Below are 23310 nucleotides of genomic sequence, written 5' to 3'. Positions count from 1 at the left end.
TACCTGGATGCGAAGTTTTGGCATTTTGTGTTTTCTTTTGTTGCGAATAGGTCTATTTGCGGTCTTCCCCATTTTTGAAAGTAGGTTTGCAGTATCTGGGGATGAAGTTCCCATTCGTGTATCTGTTGGTGATCTCGACTGAGATTGTCGGCCAACTGGTTGTTAATTCCTGGGATGTATTGTGTTATTAGGCGAATGTGATTGTGAGTTGCCCAATGCCAAATATTCTGTGCTAAGAGACACAGCTGTGATGAGTGTGTCCCTCCCTGTTTGTTTAGGTAATGCATTGTTGTCATGTTGTCTGTTTTGACAAGAATTTGTTTGTGGGCTATTAACGGTTGAAATTCTTTCAATGCTAGAAACACTGCTAGAAGTTCTAGTTGATTTATATGAAGTTGTCTTTGTTGAGTGTTCCATTGTCCCTGGATGCTGTGTTGGTTGACGTGTGCTCCCCACCCTACCATGGAAGCATCTGTTGTGATCACGTATTGAGGCACTGGCTCCTGGAAAGGCCGCCCTTGGTTTAAATTTATAGGATTTCACCATTGAAACGAGGAGTGTGTTTGGCGGTCTATCATCACTAGATCTTGAAGTTGACCCTGTGCTTGTGTCCATTGTGTCGCTAGACACTGTTGTAAGGGCCGCATGTGTAACCTTGCGTTTGGGACAATGGCTATGCATGAAGACATCATGCCTAGAAGTTTCATCACAAACCTTACTTGATACTGTTGATTTGGGTGCATGCTTTGTACTATGTTTTGGAACGCTTGTACTCTTTGTGGACTTGGAGTGGCAATCCCTTTTTTTGTGTTGATTGTTGCTTCTAAGTATTGTTGTATTTGACACGGATGTAAGTGTGATTTTAGGCAGTTTATTGAGAACCCTAGCTTGTGAAGGGTTTCTATGACGTATGTTGTGTGTTGAAGACCCTGTTTCTGAGTGCTGGTTTTTATTAACCAATCGTCTAGGTACGGGAATACGTGTATGAGCTGTCTTCTGATATGTGCAGCTACTACTGCAAGACATTTTGTAAATACCCTTGGTGCTGTTGTTATCCCGAATGGTAACACTTTGAATTGGTCATGTACTCCTTGGATTACAAACCTTAAGTATTTCCTGTGGGAAGGATGTATGGGTATGTGGAAGTAAGCATCCTTGAGATCTAATGTTGACATGTAGTCTTGTTGTTTGAGTAAGGGAATCACGTCTTGAAGTGTCACCATCTGAAAGTGATCTGATTTGATGTAAAGGTTTAGTGTTCTGAGATCTAAGATGGGTCTCAGTGTTTTGTCCTTTTTTGGTATTAGGAAATACAGGGAATAAACGCCTGTTCCTTTCTGATGGTTGGGTACTAGTTCTATTGCCTCTTTTTGTAATAACGCTTGGACTTCTAGTTGGAATAGATCCAAGTGCTGTTTGGAAATGTTGTGTGCTTTTGGAGGCACATTTGGTGGTAATTGTAGGAATTCTATGCAATAACCATGTTGGATAATGGCTAGGACCCACGAGTCCGTAGTTATGTCTTCCCAATTTTTGTAATAATTTGTGAGTCTCCCCCCCACTGGTGTTATGTGTTGGGGATTTGTGACATTGGAGTCACTGTTTTGTTTGTGGGGTTTTTGGGCTTTGGAATTTCCCTCGTGTTTTAGGAAACTGTCCACCTCTATATTGACCCCAAAAACCTCTTTGGTATTGGGCCAGGTATGAGGGTCTGGCCTGTGAGGTTGAAGGTTCTGTGCTTTGGGCTCGAAACCCCCCTCTAAAGCGTGGCTTCCTAAAGGTGCCTCTGCTTTGTGGGGAGTAAAGCGCGCCCATGGCTTTGGCCGTGTCCGTGTCTTTCTTGAGCTTTTCTATAGCTGTATCCACCTCCGGCCCAAACAACTGCTGTCCATTAAAAGGCATATTAAGCACAGCCTGCTGGATCTCTGGCTTAAATCCGGAGGTGCGTAGCCATGCATGTCTCCGAATAGTGACCGCCGTGTTCACTGTTCTGGCGGCTGTGTCCGCTGCGTCCACAGCCGATCGTATCTGGTTGTTGGAGATACTTTGGCCCTCCTCCACCACTGGTTGTGCACGCTTTTGAAACTCTTTGGGAAGATGTTCAATGAAATGCTGCATTTCATCCCAATGAGCCCTGTCATATCTTGCCAATAAAGCCTGGGAATTGGCAATACGCCACTGATTGGCTGCTTGTGCTGCAACCCTTTTTCCTGCTGCATCAAACTTTCGACTTTTTGTCGGGTGGTGGTGCATCCCCAGAAGTCTGAGTTTGCCCTTTTCTAGGCTGCCCCTACTACCACCGAGTCAGGTGTTAGTTGTTGCGTGATGTACACAGGGTCCGTAGGGGGAGGTTTGTATTTCTTCTCCACCCTAGGTGTGATGGCTCTGCCTTTGACGGGGTCTTGAAACACCTGTTTCGCATGTTTTAACAAGCCTGGTAACATAGGCAGACTCTGGTATTGGCTATGTGTTGATGACAGGGTATTGAATAAAAAGTCATCCTCTATAGGTTCTGCATGCAGTGCTACATTGTGAAAAGTAGCTGCTCTGGACACCACCTGCATGTAAGCAGTACTGTCTTCTGGTGGTGATGGTCTTGCCGGGTAGCAATCCGGACTATTGTCAGATACTGGTGCATCATATAGATCCCATGCATCTGGGTCATCCTGGCTCATCCCTGTGTGCGTTGGTGATTGCATCATTGGGGGTGTTGCAATTGGTGACAGTTGTGGTGAGTGCTGTGGCGATGGCTGTGGTGAGAAACGTGGTGGAGTTTTTTCTTTAGCCACTTTTGCTTTTGGCTGTTTTTCTGTTTCTTGGAAAGCGAGTTTTCGTTTCATTTTAATTGGTGGAAGAGTTCTTATTTTCCCTGTGTCCTTCTGAATATGGAGCCTTCTTTGTGTGTAGTCTGGCTCTCCCATCTCTAATTCCTGTCCAAATTATGGCCCTGTAGTTGTGCTGAAAGGCCTTGTTCTTCTGAATAGGAGCTCTGTTTTGGCTCCGAGGCTGGGTGTTTCGGCACCAAAACCTTTTCCGCAGTCTTTTTCGGCTCCAAAGCCACTTTTTTTTGGTTTCGGGGTGCCGATTTCTCGGTGCCGAGTTTGGTCGGAGCCAGTATCTCGGTGCAGAGTTAACTCTGTGCCGGTATCTCGACCGGAGTCGGATGTCTTCGACACGTGTGTGTGCCCTTTTTTGGTGCCGATGGTTGGTCACCGTGCTTATGGGTTAAGCCATGGCCTGCCGGCGGTGGGCTCCCCTGGGCTTTTATTATCTTTGTGTGAGTTTTGGCCGGGGCAGTTTTAATCACGGTTTGTTGCCTCGCCGGCTGCTCACTTTCGGTCTCGTCCGAGTCTGAATCAGGAATGGAGAAAGTCTCCTCTTCTTCGACGTCGTGGTGTCCTGACGGCGTCGACGCCATTTGAAGCCTTCAAGCTCTCCGGTCCCGTAGCGTCTTCTTTGACCGAAATGCCCGACAGGCCTCGCAGGTATCCTCTTTGTGTTCGGGGGACAAACACAAATTACAGACCAAATGTTGGTCTGTATAAGGATACTTATTGTGGCATTTGGAGCAAAAGCGGAATGGGGTCCGTTCCATGAGCCTTGAAGACGCACGCGGTCGGGCCGACCAGGCCCCGCCGGGGAGTGGAAGCCCCAAAGGGCTACCGGAGCTCTTCTTTTCTTCGGTGTCGATCTGCTATTACTAACCCAATACCGAACGCAAACAATACTGTCGAATTTTCTGAGATTTATCTAACTTTCCGAACCGAAACACGGAGCGAAGAGGAACACGTCCGAACCCGATGGCGGAAAGAAAACAATCTAAGATGGAGTCGACGCCCATGCGCAATGGAGCCAAAAGGGGAGGAGTCCCTCGATCTCGTGACTCGAAAAGACTTCTTCAAAGAAAAAAAACTTGTAACACTCCGAGCCCAACACTAGATGGCAGGATAATGCACAGTATGTGTATCTGCAGCTACACATGCCATCGAACATATATATATATATATATGTATATATATATATATACGGAGTATGAGACGAGTAAAATGACATTTTTAGATTAAAAAAAAAAAAAAAAAAAACATACAATGGTATATTCACCTGTAATATAGGAGGACATTTTCAAATAAAGTGGGACTTACTGAAACAACTGACTGGGACATAAGACATTTTGAGTACCGTTTGGATTAGTGGACAGAGGCAAACAGTGGCACTCTTTACGTACCGGGTAGTGTTTCTGGAGCAGGACTGCGGCAGGGGGTGGCTGGCCCGGGAGAAACACTGTGCGTAGGAGACCCCGGAAGGCTCTCAGTTGAGGACAGTGAATGGTGGAGGCCGGAGGAAAAGCTGCGGCTGGTGTGGAGGACTGTGGTCTGCTTGGAGATCTTCTTGAAAAGCGAGCGCCTTCTGAATCAGCCAAAACATTTTTTTTTTATTATTATTAACTTGAGACAAGGTTTACAGCACTACTATATGTAACACCTGCTTGGAAATGCTAACTAGAAATTACATTCAAGGGCACATCATCCTTGTCAAAACAGCACAAGGTACAAACATTAGAAATCACAACTTAAAACAGATGACAAAATCATTTCAATAATAGCCCAGCATGCTCTATGGCATGAATTTCTTTGGGATGAGCAAACACCCTCAGAACTAATTTTATTTTTAAAATGACTTCTTAGATATTCACGTTATAAGGATTACTCTATGGCACTGTGGTAAGAGAACATTATTTTGTGGATTTGTGCAAACTTGCTCTAGATTTAGGAAGGATGTAATTTCTATTGCGAAGCCATCCCATTAACACAAACACTCTTAGAACTTCAGATAAAGTGAGAACTGAGAGAGGTTTGTCTGTGAAATGACTAGACCTGGCCTTTGGAGAAACTTGTGACTTAATCCATTAATGGTAAAAACTGCTATGGTTTGTATTTTGCCAAATGCAAACCTGGACCAATTATTGACACACACACACACAACAGTGTGTCTGTTCATGACAAGGATTTCACGTGGATGTGAATGGAGTAAGCACTTTCTTCAATATATTCCAATACAGACAAAACATAGGGCTTCTTGGGGGAACAAAAGTCAAAGAGGTGACAGGCAAAAAACATTCTGAGAATACGAAACAACAACATGCACAGACCGAAGCATAGGCCAAGGGTACATTATGCTGCATGAAAAATCAATACAACCGTCACAATGCATTAAAAAGGATGCCCAAGAGCTGGAAATAGAGCGATGACCAGACAGAAGACGCGGCGAGGTCGACCAGCTAAATTAGTCTAACCTATTACATAAAGACTTTTTGGAGGAGGTTGGTTACACAACCATTTACCCAAAGTGCCAACTCCGGCTCAAGGAGGGGTAATCACATACACAGGCTGGTAGGATTGCCTATGGTACACAACCTCCCTGGATGATGCCCTTGTCGGAGCAACACAAGATAACCTCGTACATCATGGCAACACAATCTCAAATGTAGATTGAGGGACCCTTGGGGCTGTCACTCCAGGCACACAACTTTGTATCATGCAGAGAATATTGCATACCTGTCCTGGCCTTCCCTTTTGCGGCTTTTCTTGCTTCTTCGTGCCATTCGACCTTTAGAGCTATTCTTTCTGGCTGGGCCAATCTTGATGGAAGTGTTCTCCAGTGGCGTGGTTCTCAAGGCCACCTTGTTGCCACTCTACGGGGAGAAAAGGAAAAGTGAGCTCTACCTTTGCGGCACAATCTTATCCAAGCGCAACAGCATAAAGTTAGGAAAGTTTAGTAGCTCCTTTCTGCAGAGCATCATCCGACACTCTGGTACAAAGTCATTGGCTGCAGGCTGTGCAGACTACTGGCAACAGATTTAATCCTCATTTACAGACTGGAACCAGATGTCTACAATCATGGCCACCACACAAGGACCGTCTCTTGCTTCCGGACGATGATCAAAGAACTCTGTCTGCAAACAAAAGTCAAACCTCACACAGGGCCCCAACTTCAATTAAATGTGAAAACTATAGAAGAGCAAGAGGTGTCTCAACACAGGGCTGAGATCCACCGGTTTCCGATGCTTGAAAGATTACCATCTACACTTCTTAAAATTGCTCTTATATTAGTCAATATTTATCAATACTTTTATTGAACTGTCTACTGATGGTCGACATGGGTTTTTTAAGTTTTAATTAGCCGTCTTGTCAGTGTTGCATCACCACAACAAAATGGTTACTTTCCTGTAGGAGTAGTTTTTGCAGCGTGAACTCTCCTTGAAATACAGACAACGTACACCCCAGAAACATCTTGACATAATCTCCATCTTTAGGTTTGTTTCTCCTTTTGGTTACTTCCTAATATAGTTTCCTCTTCTTATAACTTGCTTACCTTCTTTCTTTTCAAACTGGTATGCTGTTGTGCTGTGTGTATTTGTAGTGCACAGTATTACCCACAGGGGTATCTTACGCTGAGCCGGTGTGTGCGCCTAGCCCTGCCTATGGTAGGTCAGTTAACTGGAAAGCCTGGTATTCAGCCTCTTGCGGAATTCAAGCAGAGAGGAGGCGGCTCTGATGCGGTTTGGGCAGTCAGGCCACACTTAAGGAATGATGTAAGAGAACGCTCATTCTCCTGATCCGAAGGCACAACATCCTGAATTTCACTTCATCTGGGGAGACGGGAGGTTAGGATGTGAATCCTGACATTTTTTCAAGCTGCAACACAAGAGGCGAGTAACTGTTTTGCTTTGCAGCATGAATTTCTTCTAGATTCACATTCTGTACACTGATTTCATAACAACAGCCTTTTCAACTGGAAGGTTAGAATCAAGCGAGCACATATTTTCAGACATGTATTTATTGCCCACACAGTAATGCTTTGAGAAGATATGCACGTAAGACCACGTGGCTGCTGTGCAAATGTCATTTAATGATGCACTAGCCAGGAAGGCCAGCATGTTGCTCCCTTCTTCCTTATCACACGTGCCCATGATTTTTAGGTCTATTTCAGACAGTGCATGCAGTATTGCTTGCAAGATATTTTGTTTACTTAAAGGGGGCTTAGAGCCCACCCACTGCTTACTATTGGTTGTCTTCATTGTCACTCATTTACTGGTTTCCCATTGGGCAGCATGTGCCAGCTTCACTTCCTCTTTGATTGTGTCCCTCCCCTAGGGCACCACTCAAGTTCTGCTTCCCTGCTCAGTGTCCTTCTACTGCTTGCGCTTTTGTTGCTCGCCCTCTCCTGCCCTGCATTGTTACTTCCCCCAACCACATGGTTGCTTGTCCCCACTGTTGCTTGTCCTTTCCCAACCGCAATGTTGCTTGCCCTTCCACTCTGGGTTGTTCTGCTCATCCTTGCCCCACTTTCCCTATCTGACACAACCCAAAGTAAAGTTATATGTGTTAGAAGCCTTTCGTCCGTTCTCCAAACCCTCTGGCAGGGGCTGAATTCAGAGGCTGTACTGCTGTGTCTGTTGGGCAATGGCAACACACTTGTGCCCAAGATCACTGACCTCTGAGACATGGGCACCGTGCCTTGCTGTCCTCTGGGTTCGCCTCACATTAGATTTTGTCTACGGCATGTTGCTCTGCAGAGCACTGCCTCGCCTCATCAGCTTCCATGTACTGCACTGCAGTGTTCACCAGTGTTTCTTGTCTAATCAAACTTTAGAGACCATGCTGACAGGGCATTGCGTTTAGCATGAGGTTTTCAATTATTTATTATTGTTTAAGGTGTGCATGTATGTTCAGTGGGTTTAATTAAAGCAAACCAACGCTACAACTCCCAGAACGCTCCGATTATTGAACGAAAGCCCAGGGACGCAGCTTAAATTTGTCAATTCCACCCCCAAGGTGTTGGGAGATTCTAAGGCCCCGGGCAGGGGATCAGTTCTTGGAAGTCTAAAGCATTGTCCCGGTTGCTGAGAATCCCAGATATAATGCGGCAGGTCTCCTCTCACAGGAAGTGCTCAGATGAACCAGCAATGCTAGCAAAGCTCGCTCTTCACACACAAGTCCTTGTGAAAGCCGGGTGGTATGCGTGTGTGTGTGAGGAGAAACTCTCAGTACCATGTGGTTAAGATATAAAGGTGCCAGTGGGCCTTGGACTATCGTCTCCACTTCGGGGCTCCTTGTTTCCATCATGGCCGGTGGCGATCCAAGTTTTCAGAAACATGCCAGTGGAAGAGGGTGCACTCTGCGGCATTAGGATGGCATCAATCTTAGTTCAGGATTGAGCACCACTGGGCCCCACAGTGCAAACGACCAGTGCCACAAGTCCCCACATTGCTGGGAGGAGGAAACTAGAGCCACCAGACATACAGAAAAGCACTGGCAAAATCAATTGGTCTCACCTAAGCAACCTATGGGCTCTGCCAATTACTTTAGCCATGTTCGGCTGAAGGTATTAAAAAAAAGAATAAAAAAAAAAAAAAAAATTGCTGTCCGTGACATGTATTTCAGCTGGGAAGGCTGGCCGGAGGGACCTACACCCTCTAGAATGTGTGTAACTATTCCCTACTCTGATCCATGAACCCCTCAAGTGAAAAAAAGTTATATGCTTAGTAGTAATCTACGAGCTAGAAGTACATACCACAGAAAAGAAAACGCCACTTGTCTGTATCAATGTTTTCCATTGTGCACCTATTGCAGAAAGATATGCTGTGCCTTTTCCAGAATCTCGTGATAGGCTCAGAATGTCATCTTATTTAACTCCACATTTCAAATGTGGGCACCAACAATATGCAAAACGCGAAAATATTAAAAAGCACATCAACTCCAAGCCCACAGTGTCCCACTCTGAGCACACCATCGTCTGTCTGGACAGTCACACCACCATGTTACAGACATTCATTTAACACCTTCTTGTACTGAGTCTACAGACACTCGAGCAAGGTAAAGAGACCGCCTCTCGTGACCACTAACATACCTTCAGAAGAAGCTCCACCACATCCATGTGCACCAATCCTAGAACCGACTCTCCGTTCACATGCGTGATGAGATCGCCGGCTCTCAGCCCGGCTTTGTGAGCTGGGCTCCCCTCCTCGACACTCTGCAAGGAAGAAGAAATATCAGGCTATCAGGTCTTTAAAAAACTGGATGGAAGGGATAGTGGAAAAATGAAAGCTAAGCAGAGAGAGAAACAGGAAACAATAACCAGAAACAAAGATGATAAAATGGAAAAGTGGCGGACGTGTAGGTTGTGCACGTTCATCTGCCGCCGTTTTTTGTTCAGTACAAAGTTCACCCCAATATGGAATGGAAAAAAAGGAAAATGTTACTTACCCAGTAGATCTCTGTTCGTGGCATACAGAGCTGTAGATTCACATGCTTTGCATAAGTCCGCCATCTAGTGGTGGGCTTGGAGCATTACACGTTTTTCTTCGAAGAATATTTTTGAGTCACAAGATTGAGTGACGATTCCTCTCGGTGATACTGCACATGGGCATCGAGCCCTTTGTGAGATTGTTTTCCCCCAGGCGGGTGAAGTAAAGAGTGTATATATGTATAAGCAGATAGTAAATAAAATATGTCCATGCAATGCATTTACATGTTTACAATATGTTGTACTACAATGATCACCGACTTCCAGGGAGGAGGTAGGGCGCATGTGAATCTGCAGCACTACATGCCACGAACAGATGTCTCCTGGGTAAGTAACATTTTCCATTTGATGGCATGTGTAGCTGCAGATACACATGCTCTGCATAGATTGTAAAACAGTCCCCTCCCAAAAAAGCGGTGGCTAGCCTGTAGGAGTTGGAGTAGCTTGAAGTAATGTCCTAAGGACTGCTTGGACAACATTTGCTTGTTGACGAGCCAGAACATCTACACAGTAGTGTTTAGTAAATGTGTGTAGTGTTGACCAAGTAGCAGCTTTACAAATATCTGCTATTGGAATATTTCCCAAAAAAGGACATAGAGGCACCTTTTTCCCTGGTAGAGTGTGCTCTAGGAGCTACTGGTAGTTGTCTTTTAGCTTTAAAATATCAAGTTTGGATACACTTGACTATCCATCTAGCTAATCCCTTCTTTGAAATTGGATTACCCTTGTGAGGCATTAAAAAAGCTACGAATAGTTGTTTTGATTTACTAAAACTTTTTGTCCTGTCAATGTAATACATGAGAGCTTTTTAACATCCAGTGTATGGAAAGCTCTTGTGTGGACGGCGTCTGGCTGTGGGAAGAAGACTGGCAACTCTACTGATTGATTAATAGGAAATGGTGAAACTACCTTAGGTAGGAAATTCAGATTTGTTTTAAGTACTATATTGTATTTATGTATTTGGACGAAGGATTCCTCTAAAGTGAATGCTTGTATTTCACTAACTCTTCTTAAAGAAGTTATAGCTACTAAAAAAGCAACCTTCCATGAAAGGAATGGTAAAGCACAGGAGTGCATGGGTTCAAATGGTGGACCCGTAAGTCTGGTAAGTACAATGTTACGGTTTCATAGAGGAGCTGAAGGAACCCTGGGTGGAATAAATCTCTTAAGGCCTTCCACAGATACCTTAATCACAGGAATTCAAAATAAAGAGACATGTCTGTTTTGGAGGTAAGCAGCTATGGCTGCTAAATGAAGTCTAAAAGAAGAGTATGCTAGATTTGCCTTTAGCAAATGTAGCAAATAACAGACAATGGGGGTGATTCTCACCCTGGCGGGCGGCGGAGGCCGCCCGCCAGAGTTCCCCCCTCCAGAATACGGCACCACGGTCATTAGACCGCTGCGGGTATTCTGGGTTTTACACTGGGCTGGCGGGCGACCGCCAAAAGGCCGCCCGCCAGCCCAGTGTAAAACAACCTTCCCACGAGGACGCCAGCTCCGAATGGAGCCGGCAGAGTGGGAAGGTGCGACGGGTGCAGTGGCACCCGTCGCGAATTTCACTGTCTGCAATGCAGACAGTGAAATTCTTTGTGGGGCCCCCAGGGGCCCCACGACACCCCATACTGCCATCCTGTTCCTGGCGGGAGAACCGCCAGGAACAGGATGGCGGTATGGGGTGTCTGAATCCCCATGGCGGCGCAGCGAGCTGCGCCGCCATGGAGGATTCAGAAGGGCAGCGGAAAACCGGCGGAAGACCGCCGGTTTTCCACTTCTGACCGCGGCCGAACCGCCGCGGTCAGAATGCCATGCGGGGCACCGCCAGCCTGTTGGCGGTGCCCCCGTCATTTTAGCTGACCGCCAGGGTTAGAATGACCCCCAATGTCTTGTATTGAGTGTTTAAGTTGATCGATATTTTTAGGTTGACAATAATATGCAAAATGTTTCCATTTAGCAGCATAACACGGTCTAGTTGTAGGTCTGCGTGCTTCTTTAAGAATGTTCATACATTCAGAAGGTAGTTGTAAGTAGCCAATTTCTATGACGTCAGGAGCCTTATCACAAGATTGAGTGCTTTCAGATTTGGATGTCTGATTTGGCCTCTCTTTTGAGTCAAAAGATCTGATCTGTATGGAAGTTTGTGATGTGGAACCACAGACCGATCCAAAAGCGTTGTGTACCAAGAGTGACGTGCCCATGTGGAGGCTACAAGAATCATGGTGAATGATGTTTGTTTCAAATTGCGTATTAGAAATGGTATGAGTGGGAGAGGGGGAAAGTGTAAGCAAATATCCCTGACCAATTCATACATAGAGCACTGCCCTTGGACTGAGGGTGTGGGTACTGGGATGCAAAGTTTTGGCATTTTGAGTTTTCTGAGGTGATGAAGAGCTCCGTCTCTGGTGTTACCCACAATCGAAAGTATTGGTGAAGTACTTGTTGGTGAATTTCCCATTTGTGGACTTGTTGCTGCGTCCTGCTTAATAGGTCTGCTAGCTGATTGTCCATTGCTGGGAGATATTCTGCCAGTTACTGAATGTGATTGTGAATCACTCACTTCCAAAGTGTCTGAGCTAGAAGGGACAGCTGAGATGAGTGCCTGCTCCCCCCGCTGTTTTTGCAGATAATACATTGTGGTCATATTGTCCGTACGGACTAACACTATCTTGTGTGAGATTTGCGTAAAGAATGCTTTGAGTGCTAGAAAGACTGCTAGCAGTTAAAAATAATTGATGTTGTGATGAATCTGTTGTAAGTGCGATCTGAGGCACAGGGTCCTGAAAGGGCCGCCCTTTTGAAAGGTTGGTGGGATTCCACTGTTGCAGAGAGCGGTGAGTCTGGGGGTCTGACAACACTAGATCCAGAGGATGACCTGTGACTGAGGCCACTGTTGAGAAAGCACTGCTGCAGTGGATGCATGTGTAGTCTTGCATTGGATCTATGGCTATACAAGAAGCCATCATTCCAAATAGCTGCATCCCTGGCTTCACTGTGTAAGTATGATTCTCCTTAATTGAGAGATGAGATTTTGAAAATCTTGAATCCTTACTGGGTTTGGATATGCTAATGCTGACTGAGCGTTCAGAATTGCTCCCAGACAAGGCTGTATTTGAGATGGTTGAAGATGAGATCTGAGGTAATTTATTGGGAACCCCAACTTGTATTGAAGACCGACAGTGTACTGAATGTGTTCCTGGCAGGTGTGAATTGCATTGGCCTTTATGAGCCAGTCGTCTAGATATGAGAAAACATGTATGTGTTGTCTTAGAAATGCTGCTACTACTGCCAAGCATTTTGTGACTACACTTGGAGCTGTTACCCCGAATGGTAGTACCTTGAATCGGTAGTGCTTTCCTGCAATGACACATCTTAGATATTTGCAATGTGCTGGATGTATGGAAATGTGGAATTAAACATCTTTGAGATCTGATGCTGTCATGTAACCCCCTTGCTGTAATAGCAGAATAACACCTTGCAGAGTGGTCCTATGGAAATGCTCTGAGAGTATGTATAGATGGAGAGGTCTGAGATCTAAAATTGGTCTTAATGAACCGTCCTTTTTGCGTATCAGGAAGTAAAGTGAATATAATCCTGACCCTTGTTGGGATGTAGGTTCCGGTTCTATAGCCCCTTTGAGAAGAAGGGACTGTACTTCCTCCTTCAACAGAATGAGATGGTCTTGAGAAAGTTTGTGGGAACAAGGAGCAATGTTTGGTGGAGTGGACAGGAGTTCTTGACAATAGCCATGTTGGATAATTGATCGAACCCACTGATCTGTGGTGATGTTGCACCATTGTGGATAAAAGTTTACCAGTCTTCCTCCCACAGGAGATGTGCGCGCTGTGGGGATTTGTAAGAAGTCACTGTTTTGTTGAGGCAGAGGAACCTCTGGAAGCAGATGTTTTCCCTCTTCCTCTATTATCAGATCCTCTATAAGAACCTCTGCATGAACCTCTGTTATAGAAGTGTGACCCTTGTTTCTGTTGCCAGGTGGATGGGTCTGTGGTTGATGGTTTGAAACCACCTCTGAATTGTGGCCTATGAAAAGTACCTCTAGTGTGTGTGGTGTATAGTGCACCCATAGCCTTAGCCGTTTCCGAGTCTTTCTTAGGCTTCTCTATGGTGGTATCCACCTCTGGTCCAAATAAATGCTCCTTATGAAAGGGCATGTTTGATACGGCTTGCTGTATATCGGGTTTAACACCTGAACGTCTTAACCATGCACGTCTTCGGATTACTATGCTGGTGTTGGCCCCCCTTGCTGCTGTATCAGCTACATCAGTGGAGCACCTAATTGCGTTACTAGAGATAGCCTGTCCCTCTGTTATTTGTTGCCCTCGTTTCTGATGTTCTGGTGGAAGATATTGCAATATCTCTTCCATCTCATGCCAGTGGGCCCTATCGTACCTCAGCAGGAGTGCCTGGGAATTTGCAATCCTCCAGTGGTTCGCAGCCTGAGTAGCCACTTTTAGCTGCTGTGTCTAATTTTACACTTTTTGTCTGGGGGAGGGGCATCTCCTGTAGACCGACTATTGGCACATTTTCTTGCCGCACTTACAACTACAGAGGCAGATGGTAATTGTGCACTAATAAAAACTGGGTCAGAGGGTGCAGGTTTGTACTTTTTATCAACCCTTGCCTCGACGGGCTCCTTAAAAATGTCTGCAGCACGTCTAAGCATGCCTGGAAGCATAGAGAGACATTGGTACTCCTTGCGTGTAGATGTCAAGGTACCAATCAGAAAGTCCTCTTCAATAGGATCTGTATGTAATGGTACAGTGAGATACACAGCTCCCCTAGTTGTCACTTGATTGCAAGGGGGAGATGCCCGCGCTGGGTATAAATCTGGGTCATTAGGGAGAATGGGATCAGGATCATATAGATCCCATGGGTCTACATCTTGTTGAACATTGTAGAAAAGTACCATCTTGCCTGGCATGTTACCCCCATATTTCACTGTATATATGTTGTTTTAGTCCATGTGTCACTGGGACCCTGCCAGGCAGGACCCCAGTGCTCATAAGTGTGCCCTGTATGTGTTCCCTGTGTGATGCTTAACTGTCTCACTGCGGCTCTGCTAATCAGAACCTCAGTGGTTATGCTCTCTCTGCTTTCCAAATTTGTCACTAACAGGCTAGTGGCTAAATTTACCAATTCACATTGGCATACTGGTACACCCATATAATTCCCTAGTATATGGTACTGAGGTACCCAGGGTATTGGGGTTCCAGGAGATCCCTATGGGCTGCAGCATTTCTTTTGCCACCCATAGGGAGCTCTGACAATTCTTAGACAGGCCTGCCACTGCAGCCTGAGTGAAATAACGTCCACGTTATTTCACAGCCATTTACCACTGCACTTAAGTAACTTATAAGTCACCTATATGTCTAACCTTCACCTGGTGAAGGTTGGGTGCAAAGTTACTTAGTGTGAGGGCACCCTGGCACTAGCCAAGGTGCCCTCTCATCGTTCAGGGCAAATTCCCCAGACTTTGTGAGTGCGGGGACACCATTACACGCGTGCACTGTACATAGGTCACTACCTATGTACAGCGTCACAATGGTAACTCCGAACATGGCCAGGTAACATGTCTAAGATCATGGAATTGCCACCCCAATGCCATTCTGGCATTGGGGGGACAATTCCATGATCCCCCGGATCTCTAGCACAGAACCCGGGTACTGACAAACTGCCTTTCCGGGGTCTCCACTGCAGCTGCTGCCAACCCCTCAGACAGGTTTCTGCCCTCCTGGGGTCCAGGCAGCCCTGGCCCAGGAAGGCGGAACAAAGGACTTCCTCTGAGAGAGGGTGTAACACCCTCTCCCTTTGGAAATAGGTGTGAAGGCTGGGGAGGAGTAGCCTACCCCAGCCTCTGGAAATGCTTTGATGGGCACAGATGGTGCCCATCTCTGCATAAGCCAGGCTACACCGGTTCAGGGATCCCCCAGCCTTGCTCTGGCGCGAAACTGGACAAAGGAAAGGGGAGTGGCCACTCCCCTGACCTGCACCTCCCAGGGGAGGTGCCCAGAGCTCCTCCAGTGTGTCCCAGACCTCTGCCATCTTGGAAACAGAGGTGTCTGTGGCACACTGGACTGCTCTGAGTGGCCAGTGCCAGCAGGTGACGTCAGAGGCTCCTTCTGATAGGCTCTTACCTCTCTTGGTAGCCAATCCTCCTTCCTAGGTAGCCACACCTCCTTTTCTGGCTATTTAGGGTCTCTGCTTTGGGGATCTCACCAGATAACGAATGCAAGAGCTCACCAGAGTTCCTCTGCATCTCCCTCTTCACCTTCTGCCAAAGGATCGACCGCTGACTGCTCAGGACGCCTGCAAAACCGCAACAAAGTAGCAAGACGACTACTAGCAGCCTTGTATCGCTTCATCCTGCCGGCTTTCTCGACTGTTTCCAGGTGGTGCATGCTCTGGGGGTAGCCTGCCTCCTCTCTGCACCAGGAGCTCTGAAGAAATCTCCAGTGGGTCGATGGAATCTTCCCCCTGCAACCGCAGGCAGCAAAAGACTGCATCACCGGTCCTCTGGGTCCCCTCTCAGCACGACGAGCGTGGTCCCTGGAACTCAGCAACTTTGTCCAAGTGGCTCCCACAGTCCAGTGACTCTTCAGTCCAAGTTTGGTGGAGGTAAGTCCTTGCCTCCCCACGCTAGACTGCATTGCTGGGTACCGCGTGATTTGCAGCTGCTCCGGCTCCTGTGCGCTCTTCCAGGATTTCCTTCGTGCACAGCCAAGCCTGGGTCCCCGACACTTTAACCTGCAGTGCACAACCTTCTGAGTTGTCCTCTGGCGTTGTGGGACTCCCTTTTGTGACTTCGCGTGGACTCCGCTTCACTCTTCTTCCAAGTGCCTGTTCAGGTACTTCTGCAGGTGCTGCCTGCTTCTCTGAGGGCTCCCTGACTTGCTGGGCGCCCCCTCTGTCTCCTCATCCAAGTGGCGACATCCTGGTCCCTCCTGGGCCACAGCAGCATCCAAAAACCCTAACCGCCACCCTTGCATCTAGCAAGGCTTGTTTGCGGTCTTTCTGCGTGGGAACACCTCTGCAAGCTTCTTCGCGACGTGTAACATCCATCCTCTAAAGGGGAAGTTCCTAGTCCTCTTCGTTCTTGCAGAACACCAAGCTTCTTCCACACGGTGGCAGCTTCCTTGCAGCCTCAGCTGGCATTTCCTGGGCTCCTGCCCACTCTCGACACTGTTGCGACTCTTGGACTTGGTCCCCTTGTCTTACAGGTACTCAGGTCCGGAAATCCACTGTTGTTGCATTGCTGGTGTTTGTTTTCCTTGCAGAATCCCCCTATCACGACTTCTGTGCTCTCTGGTGGTAGTAGGTGCACTTTACACCTACCTTTCAGGGTCTTGGGGTGGGCTATTTCTCTAACCCTCACTGTTTTCTTACAGTCCAAGCGACCCTCTACAAGCTCACATAGGTTTGGGGTCCATTCGTGGTTCGCATTCCACTTTTGGAGTATATGGTTTGTGTTGCCCCAATACCTATGTGCTCCTATTGCAATCTACTGTAACTTTACATTGCTTGCATTACTTCCTTTTGCTATTACCTGCATAATTTTGGTTTGTGTACATATATCTTGTGTATATTTATCATCCTCATACTGAGGGTACTCACTGAGATACTTTTGGCATATTGTCATAAAAATAAAGTACCTTTAATTTTAGTATATCTGTGTATTGTGTTTTCTGATGATATTGTGCATATGACACCAGTGGTATAGTAGGAGCTTTACATGTCTCCTAATTCAGCCTAAGCTGCTTTGCCATAGCTACCTTCTATCAGCCTAAGCTGCTAGAAACACCTCTTCTACACTAATAAGGGATAACTGGACCTGGCACAAGGTGTAAGTACCTCTGGTACCCACTACAAGCCAAGCCAGCCTTCTACAAACATTACTTAAGTCATCACCATGAGGTGATGCAGATGATGTCCGTGGAGAGAACTGTGTAGAGTGTGTAGGTGAGGGTGGTGGTGAAGGAAAGAAAGGAGAATGTGGTGGTGAAGGCTGAGGTTGTTGTGTAGTCTTCTTTCTCCTTTTCTTTAGAGACTTTCTTAGGTGGAGGCCTAGCGTCCAAAGTCTCCTGAAATGTAAGTTCCCTTTTAGTTGTTACAGGAGAAGAGGCTATGATCATTCCTGTTTCCTTCTGTATATGAAATTTGTGCTGCTTAGAGTCCATAACCTCTAATATAGGTTGTATTCCAGATGACTCCTCAGTAACTGCAGAATATTTACTGCTGACAGCTTTCGATTCTGAAGTTTGACACTGAATGCTTGACTAGGACCGAAAGTGGTGTTAATTTTTTCGGCTCCGAGGTTGAAATGTCCAATTTTCGGCTCAATACCGAAAAAGATGCAGCAGTCTGTTTGGTTGGTGCCAACTGCATTTTGGTCTTTTGTTTCCGTGCCAAACCCGAAGGTTCGTCATCCAAATGTATTTGTCCGGCTCCGACCATGGCCCGAGGGCAGTGGAGGACCAATGACCAACGCAGGATTCTTTTTAATTGTCTTTGGTTGGTGTGATGGGGCTGATGTACTCACATACTGCGCCAGTGGTATGGACTGACATCAGAGTCTCGAGCCGAATCAAATCTGTAATGGAGACGGCTGTGCGCTGCACCTACTTCTTCCTGTGCCTGCTCTTCTCCGAAGATCTCGGGTGTGTCTTCTGTCGATTTGGATGCAATCTCCAATCGACGCGCTCTTCAGTCCCGGACAGTTGTCTTTCATCGAAATCATCTACAGGCATCGTAGGTCTCTTCTCTGTGTTCTGAAGACAGGCACACATTATACAGCAAATGCTGGTCGGTGTAGGGAACTTTGGCGTCACACCGAGGACAAAACCGAAACGGAGTTCGTTCCATCAGCCTAACATCATTCGACTACAATGTATCAAAGTAGGCCCAAGAAGGACGAGGTCCCCCCTAAAGGAGTAAAATCGACCCAGACAATTGAAATCGGATTGACTATTAAGAGTAGAAAACGCGATCAAAACGATAGGCGTTTATAGAAAGTTAGAATAAAGTTCAGAAGATACTGAACCGAGATCCACCGGAGTGAGAGGAAACATGTCCAAACCTGATGGCAGAAAGAAAGCAATCTAACAAAGGACTCAATGCCCATACACAGTATCTCCGCAAGGAGGAGTCACTCAATCGTGTGACTCGCAAATACTCTTCGAAGAAAAACAACTTGTAACACTCCAGGCCCAACACTAGGTGGCAGACTTATGCAAACCATGTGCATCTACAGCTACACATGCCATCACATCTATGTTAATCTTTAGTTGTGAAGTAATGTAAGGAAATGCCTCCTTGGCATGGTTGCCCCCTGACTTTTTGCCTTTGCTGATGCTATGTTTACAATTGAAAGTGTGCTGAGGCCTGCTAACCAGGCCCCAGCACCAGTGTTCTTTCCCTAACCTGTACTTTTGTATCCACAATTGGCAGACCCTGGTATCCAGATAAGTCCCTTGTAACTGGTACTTCTAGTACCAAGGGCCCTGATGCCAAGGAAGGTCTCTAAGGGCTGCAGCATGTCTTATGCCACCCTGGAGACCTCTCACTCAGCACAGACACACTGCTTGCCAGCTTGTGTGTGCTAGTGAGAACAAAACGAGTAAGTCGACATGGCACTCCCCTCAGGGTGCCATGCCAGCCTCTCACTGCCTATGCAAGTATAGGTCAGTCACCCCTCTAGCAGGCCTTACAGCCCTAAGGGAGGGTGCACTATACCATAGGTGAGGGTACCAGTGCATGAGCATGGTACCCCTACAGTGTCTAAACAAAACCTTAGACATTGTAAGTGCAGGGTAGCCATAAGAGTAAATGGTCTGGGAGTTTGTCAAACACGAACTCCACAGCACCATAATGGCTACACTGAAAACTGGGAAGTTTGGTATCAAACTTCTCAGCACAATAAATGCACACTGATGCCAGTGTACATTTTATTGCAAAATACACCCCAGAGGGCACCTTAGAGGTGCCCCCTGAAACTTAACCGACTGTCTGTGTAGGCTGACTAGTTCCAGCAGCCTGCCACACCAGAGACATGTTGCTGGCCCCATGGGGAGAGTGCCTTTGTCACTCTGAGGCCAGTAACAAAGCCTGCACTGGGTGGAGATGCTAACACCTCCCCCAGGCAGGAGCTGTAACACCTGGCGGTGAGCCTCAAAGGCTCACCCCTTTGTCACAGCCCAGCAGGGCACTCCAGCTTAGTGGAGTTGCCCGCCCCCTCCGGCCACGGCCCCCACTTTTGGCGGCAAGGCTGGAGGGAACAAAGAAAGCAACAAGGAGGAGTCACTGGCCAGTCAGGACAGCCCCTAAGGTGTCCTGAGCTGAGGTGACTCTAACTTTTAGAAATCCTCCATCTTGCAGATGGAGGATTCCCCCAATAGGGTTAGGATTGTGACCCCCTCCCCTTTGGAGGAGGCACAAAGAGGGTGTACCCACCCTCAGGGCTAGTAGCCATTGGCTACTAACCCCCCAGACCTAAACACGCCCTTAAATTTAGTATTTAAGGGCTACCCTGAACCCTAGAAAATTAGATTCCTGCAACAACAAGAAGAAGGACTGCCTAGCTGAAAACCCCTGCAGAGGAAGACCAGAAGACACCAACTGCCTTGGCTCCAGAAACTCACCGGCCTGTCTCCTGCCTTCCAAAGAACTCTGCTCCAGCGACGCCTTCCAAAGGGACCAGCGACCTCTGAATCCTCTGAGGACTGCCCTGCTTCGACGACGACAAGAAACTCCCGAGGACAGCGGACCTGCTCCAAAAAGACTGCAACTTTATCCAAAGAAGCAGCTTTAAAGAACCCTGCAATCTCCCCGCAAGAAGCGTGAGACTTGCAACACTGCACCCGGCGACCCCGACTCGGCTGGTGGAGAACCAACCCCTCAGGGAGGACCCCCGGACTACTCTACGAATGTGAGTACCAAAACCTGTCCCCCCTGAGTCCCCACAGCGCCGCCTGCAGAGGGAATCCCGAGGCTTCCCCTGACCGCGACTCTCTGAAACCTAAGTCCCGACGTCTGGAAAAGACCCTGCACCCGCAGCCCCCAGGACCTGAAGGACCGGACTTTCACTGCAGAAGTGACCCCCAGGAGTCCTTCTCCCTTGCCCAAGTGGAGGTTTCCCCGAGGAAGCCCCCCCTTGCCTGCCTGCAGCGCTGAAGAGATCCCTTGATCTCTCATTGACTTACATTGCGAACCCGACGCTTGTTCTAACACTGCACCCGGCCGCCCCCGCGCCGCTGAGGGTGAAATTTCTGTGTGGGCTTGTGTCCCCCCCGGTGCCCTACAAAACCCCCCTGGTCTGCCCTCCGAAGACGCGGGTACTTACCTGCTGGCAGACTGGAACCGGGGCACCCCCTTCTCTCCATTGAAGCCTATGTGTTTTGGGCACCACTTTGAACTCTGCACCTGACCGGCCCTGAGCTGCTGGTGTGGTAACTTTGGGGTTGCTCTGAATCCCCAACGGTGGGCTACCTTGGACCAAGAACTGAACCCTGTAAGTGTCTTACTTACCTGGTAAAACTAACAAAAACTTACCTCCCCCAGGAACTGTGAAAATTGCACTGTGTCCACTTTTAAAATAGCTATTTGTGAATAACTTGAAAAGTATACATGCAATTGAAATGATTCAAAGTTCCTAATGTACTTACCTGCAATACCTTTCAAACAAGATATTACATGTTAAATTTGAACCTGTGGTTCTTAAAATAAACTAAGAAAAGATATTTATCTATAACAAAACCTATTGGCTGGATTTGTCTCTGAGTGTGTGTACCTCATTTATTGTCTATGTGTATGTACAACAAATGCTTAACACTACTCCTTGGATAAGCCTACTGCTCGACCACACTACCACAAAATAGAGCATTAGTATTATCTCTTTTTACCACTATTTTACCTCTAAGGGGAACCCTTGGACTCTGTGCATGCTATTCCTTACTTTGAAATAGCACATACAGAGCCAACTTCCTACAAGTAATCAAGTAGTAATGTATATATAGAACAAAAACCAATGTCCTTCTCTAACGCAATCCAAAACATTTTAAGGGAGACCGTGGCACTTTTGGATCAGAGCCATGTAACAGTTTGGTAAAGATGTGTTTAATGGAAATATCAAGAAAATCCTGCAGTATTTTTGGATTAAACCCAATTAGTAAAATCTTCTACTGTCTTTAAGTTTATTACTCCACAGCCATGATGCAATTATAAATCCTTTATAGCTGATGTTCAGCTCTCATGTTTTCTTCTTGCTTTATTGCTGTATGTCACTGACTAGAATGGTTTTGAATATTAAAAATGTTAATATAAATTACAGCACAGAAAATCTTCACATTTCAGAAATTACAGTTTTGAATAAATTTGTATTGCAAGATTTGTGCTTCATGAATAAGGTAAGAATCTCATGTTTTGGACAACTTTACATAGGACTTTGAAGCATTTTTTTATTTGCAACCCTAGATTAGGATGCTATTAAATGCCATTCTTTTTAAAAGATGCACATCTTTGAAAAATTATCGAAATTTCACAGGAGTCCAGCTGAGAGTGCATTTTTGATTCTGCATTATTTATGTTTCGCGTTACGTGATAGTTCATGAAAATTACAAGGTAGGAGATACCAGCGCATGTTCTGTGCGGCGGATGTGAGGGCGACACACAATCTGGCAGGTACTTGGTATGGGTGGGGTGGAGGACCCTTGGCGTTGAGACACCTGAGATATGAAGCTTGAGTGCATATGGTGTCCCCCAAGGCAAGACGCACAAGGTGGATCCAGCTGTAACGCGGGGCACGATATCTTGCAGGCATTGGTTCAGTACTGAACTGAAAGGCACAGGCATGGAAAAGGTTTAATACCACTGGCATATCACAAGTGAAAGAGCCCACCCCTCTCTTGGAAGGTTCGAGAGGGCCCTTTTCTGCAATAAAACGTTTAAAAAAATGTTGTTTTACATACAATTGTCAAAAATATTGGGTCAAAAACTATCCCACTACCTCCTTATATGGCCAGTGACCAGGATCATCCTGTAAAAAGAATGGCTGCGCCCTAAGGGATCCCTCTGTCTCTTGCCCACAAGGGTTTGCTTTGCGTCTCCATAGCCAGTCAGACACTGGCGAGACGCCACGAACTGGAGGGAAGAGGTGCATCTCTTGCCTATCAGGGAAGGACTGTAATTGATGGACTGCATACTGACCATAATGAAAATGTCACTTACCCAGTGTACATCTGTTCGTGGCATCAGTCGCAGTAGATTCGCATGTTCTGCAATAGCTCGCCATCTGGTGTTGGGCCGGAGTGTTACAAGTTGTTTTTCTTCGAAGAAGTCTTTCGAGTCACGGGACCGAGTGACTCCTCCTTTTGTCTCCATTGCGCATGGGCATCGACTCCATCCTCGATTGTTTTTCCCCGCAGAGGGTGAGGTAGGAGTTGAATTGTAGTAATAGTGCCCATGCAATGGAGTGACTAAGTATGCACCTATTTAAGGTTGAGATGATACATATATAAATAATTGAAGGTAACTTCCAAACTGCTACAGGCTCCCGGGGAGGCGGGTGGGCACATGCGAATCTACTGCGACTGATGCCACGAACAGATGTACACTGGGTAAGTGACATTTTCAGTTCGATGGCATCTGTCGCTGTAGATACGCATGTTCTGCATAGACTAGTAAGCAGTTATTTCCCCAAAAGCGGTGGATCAGCCTGTAGGAGTGGAAGTAGTCTGAAATAATGTTCTTAATACAGCTTGACCTACTGTGGCTTGTTGTGCGGATAACACGTCTACACAGTAGTGCTTGGTGAATGTGTGAGGCGTAGACCATGTGGCTGCCTTACATATTTCTTGCATTGGGATGTTTCCTAGAAAGGCCATGGTAGCACCTTTCTTTCTGGTTGAGTGTGCCCTTGGTGTAATGGGCAGCTGTCGTTTAGCTTTAAGGTAGCAGATTTGGATGCATTTAACTATCCATCTGGCTATACCTTGTTTT

At 46.6% G+C, this 23310-nt stretch overlaps 1 protein-coding gene across 3 annotated transcripts in view; it reads right to left on the bottom strand.

Annotated features, from left to right (window-relative positions):
• The window catches only part of MAST3 (microtubule associated serine/threonine kinase 3), a 194460-nt gene that overhangs the window by 15663 nt on the left and 155487 nt on the right, over positions 1-23310 (bottom strand). For all 3 annotated transcript variants that reach the window (XM_069217416.1, XM_069217413.1, XM_069217414.1), the window contains 3 exons: positions 8911-9033; positions 5556-5692; positions 4226-4407 (listed from right to left, as the gene is read on the bottom strand). In XM_069217416.1, coding sequence (XP_069073517.1) covers positions 4226-4407; positions 5556-5692; positions 8911-9033 — 442 coding nt within the window. The remainder of the gene's footprint in view (positions 1-4225; positions 4408-5555; positions 5693-8910; positions 9034-23310) is intronic.

This window comes from Pleurodeles waltl, chromosome 12 (genome assembly GCF_031143425.1).
Source record: "Pleurodeles waltl isolate 20211129_DDA chromosome 12, aPleWal1.hap1.20221129, whole genome shotgun sequence".
NCBI classification, from domain to species: domain Eukaryota; kingdom Metazoa; phylum Chordata; class Amphibia; order Caudata; family Salamandridae; genus Pleurodeles; species Pleurodeles waltl.
Note: the sequence above shows the minus strand (reverse complement) of the source record. Positions and strands in the feature narration are given on the sequence as shown.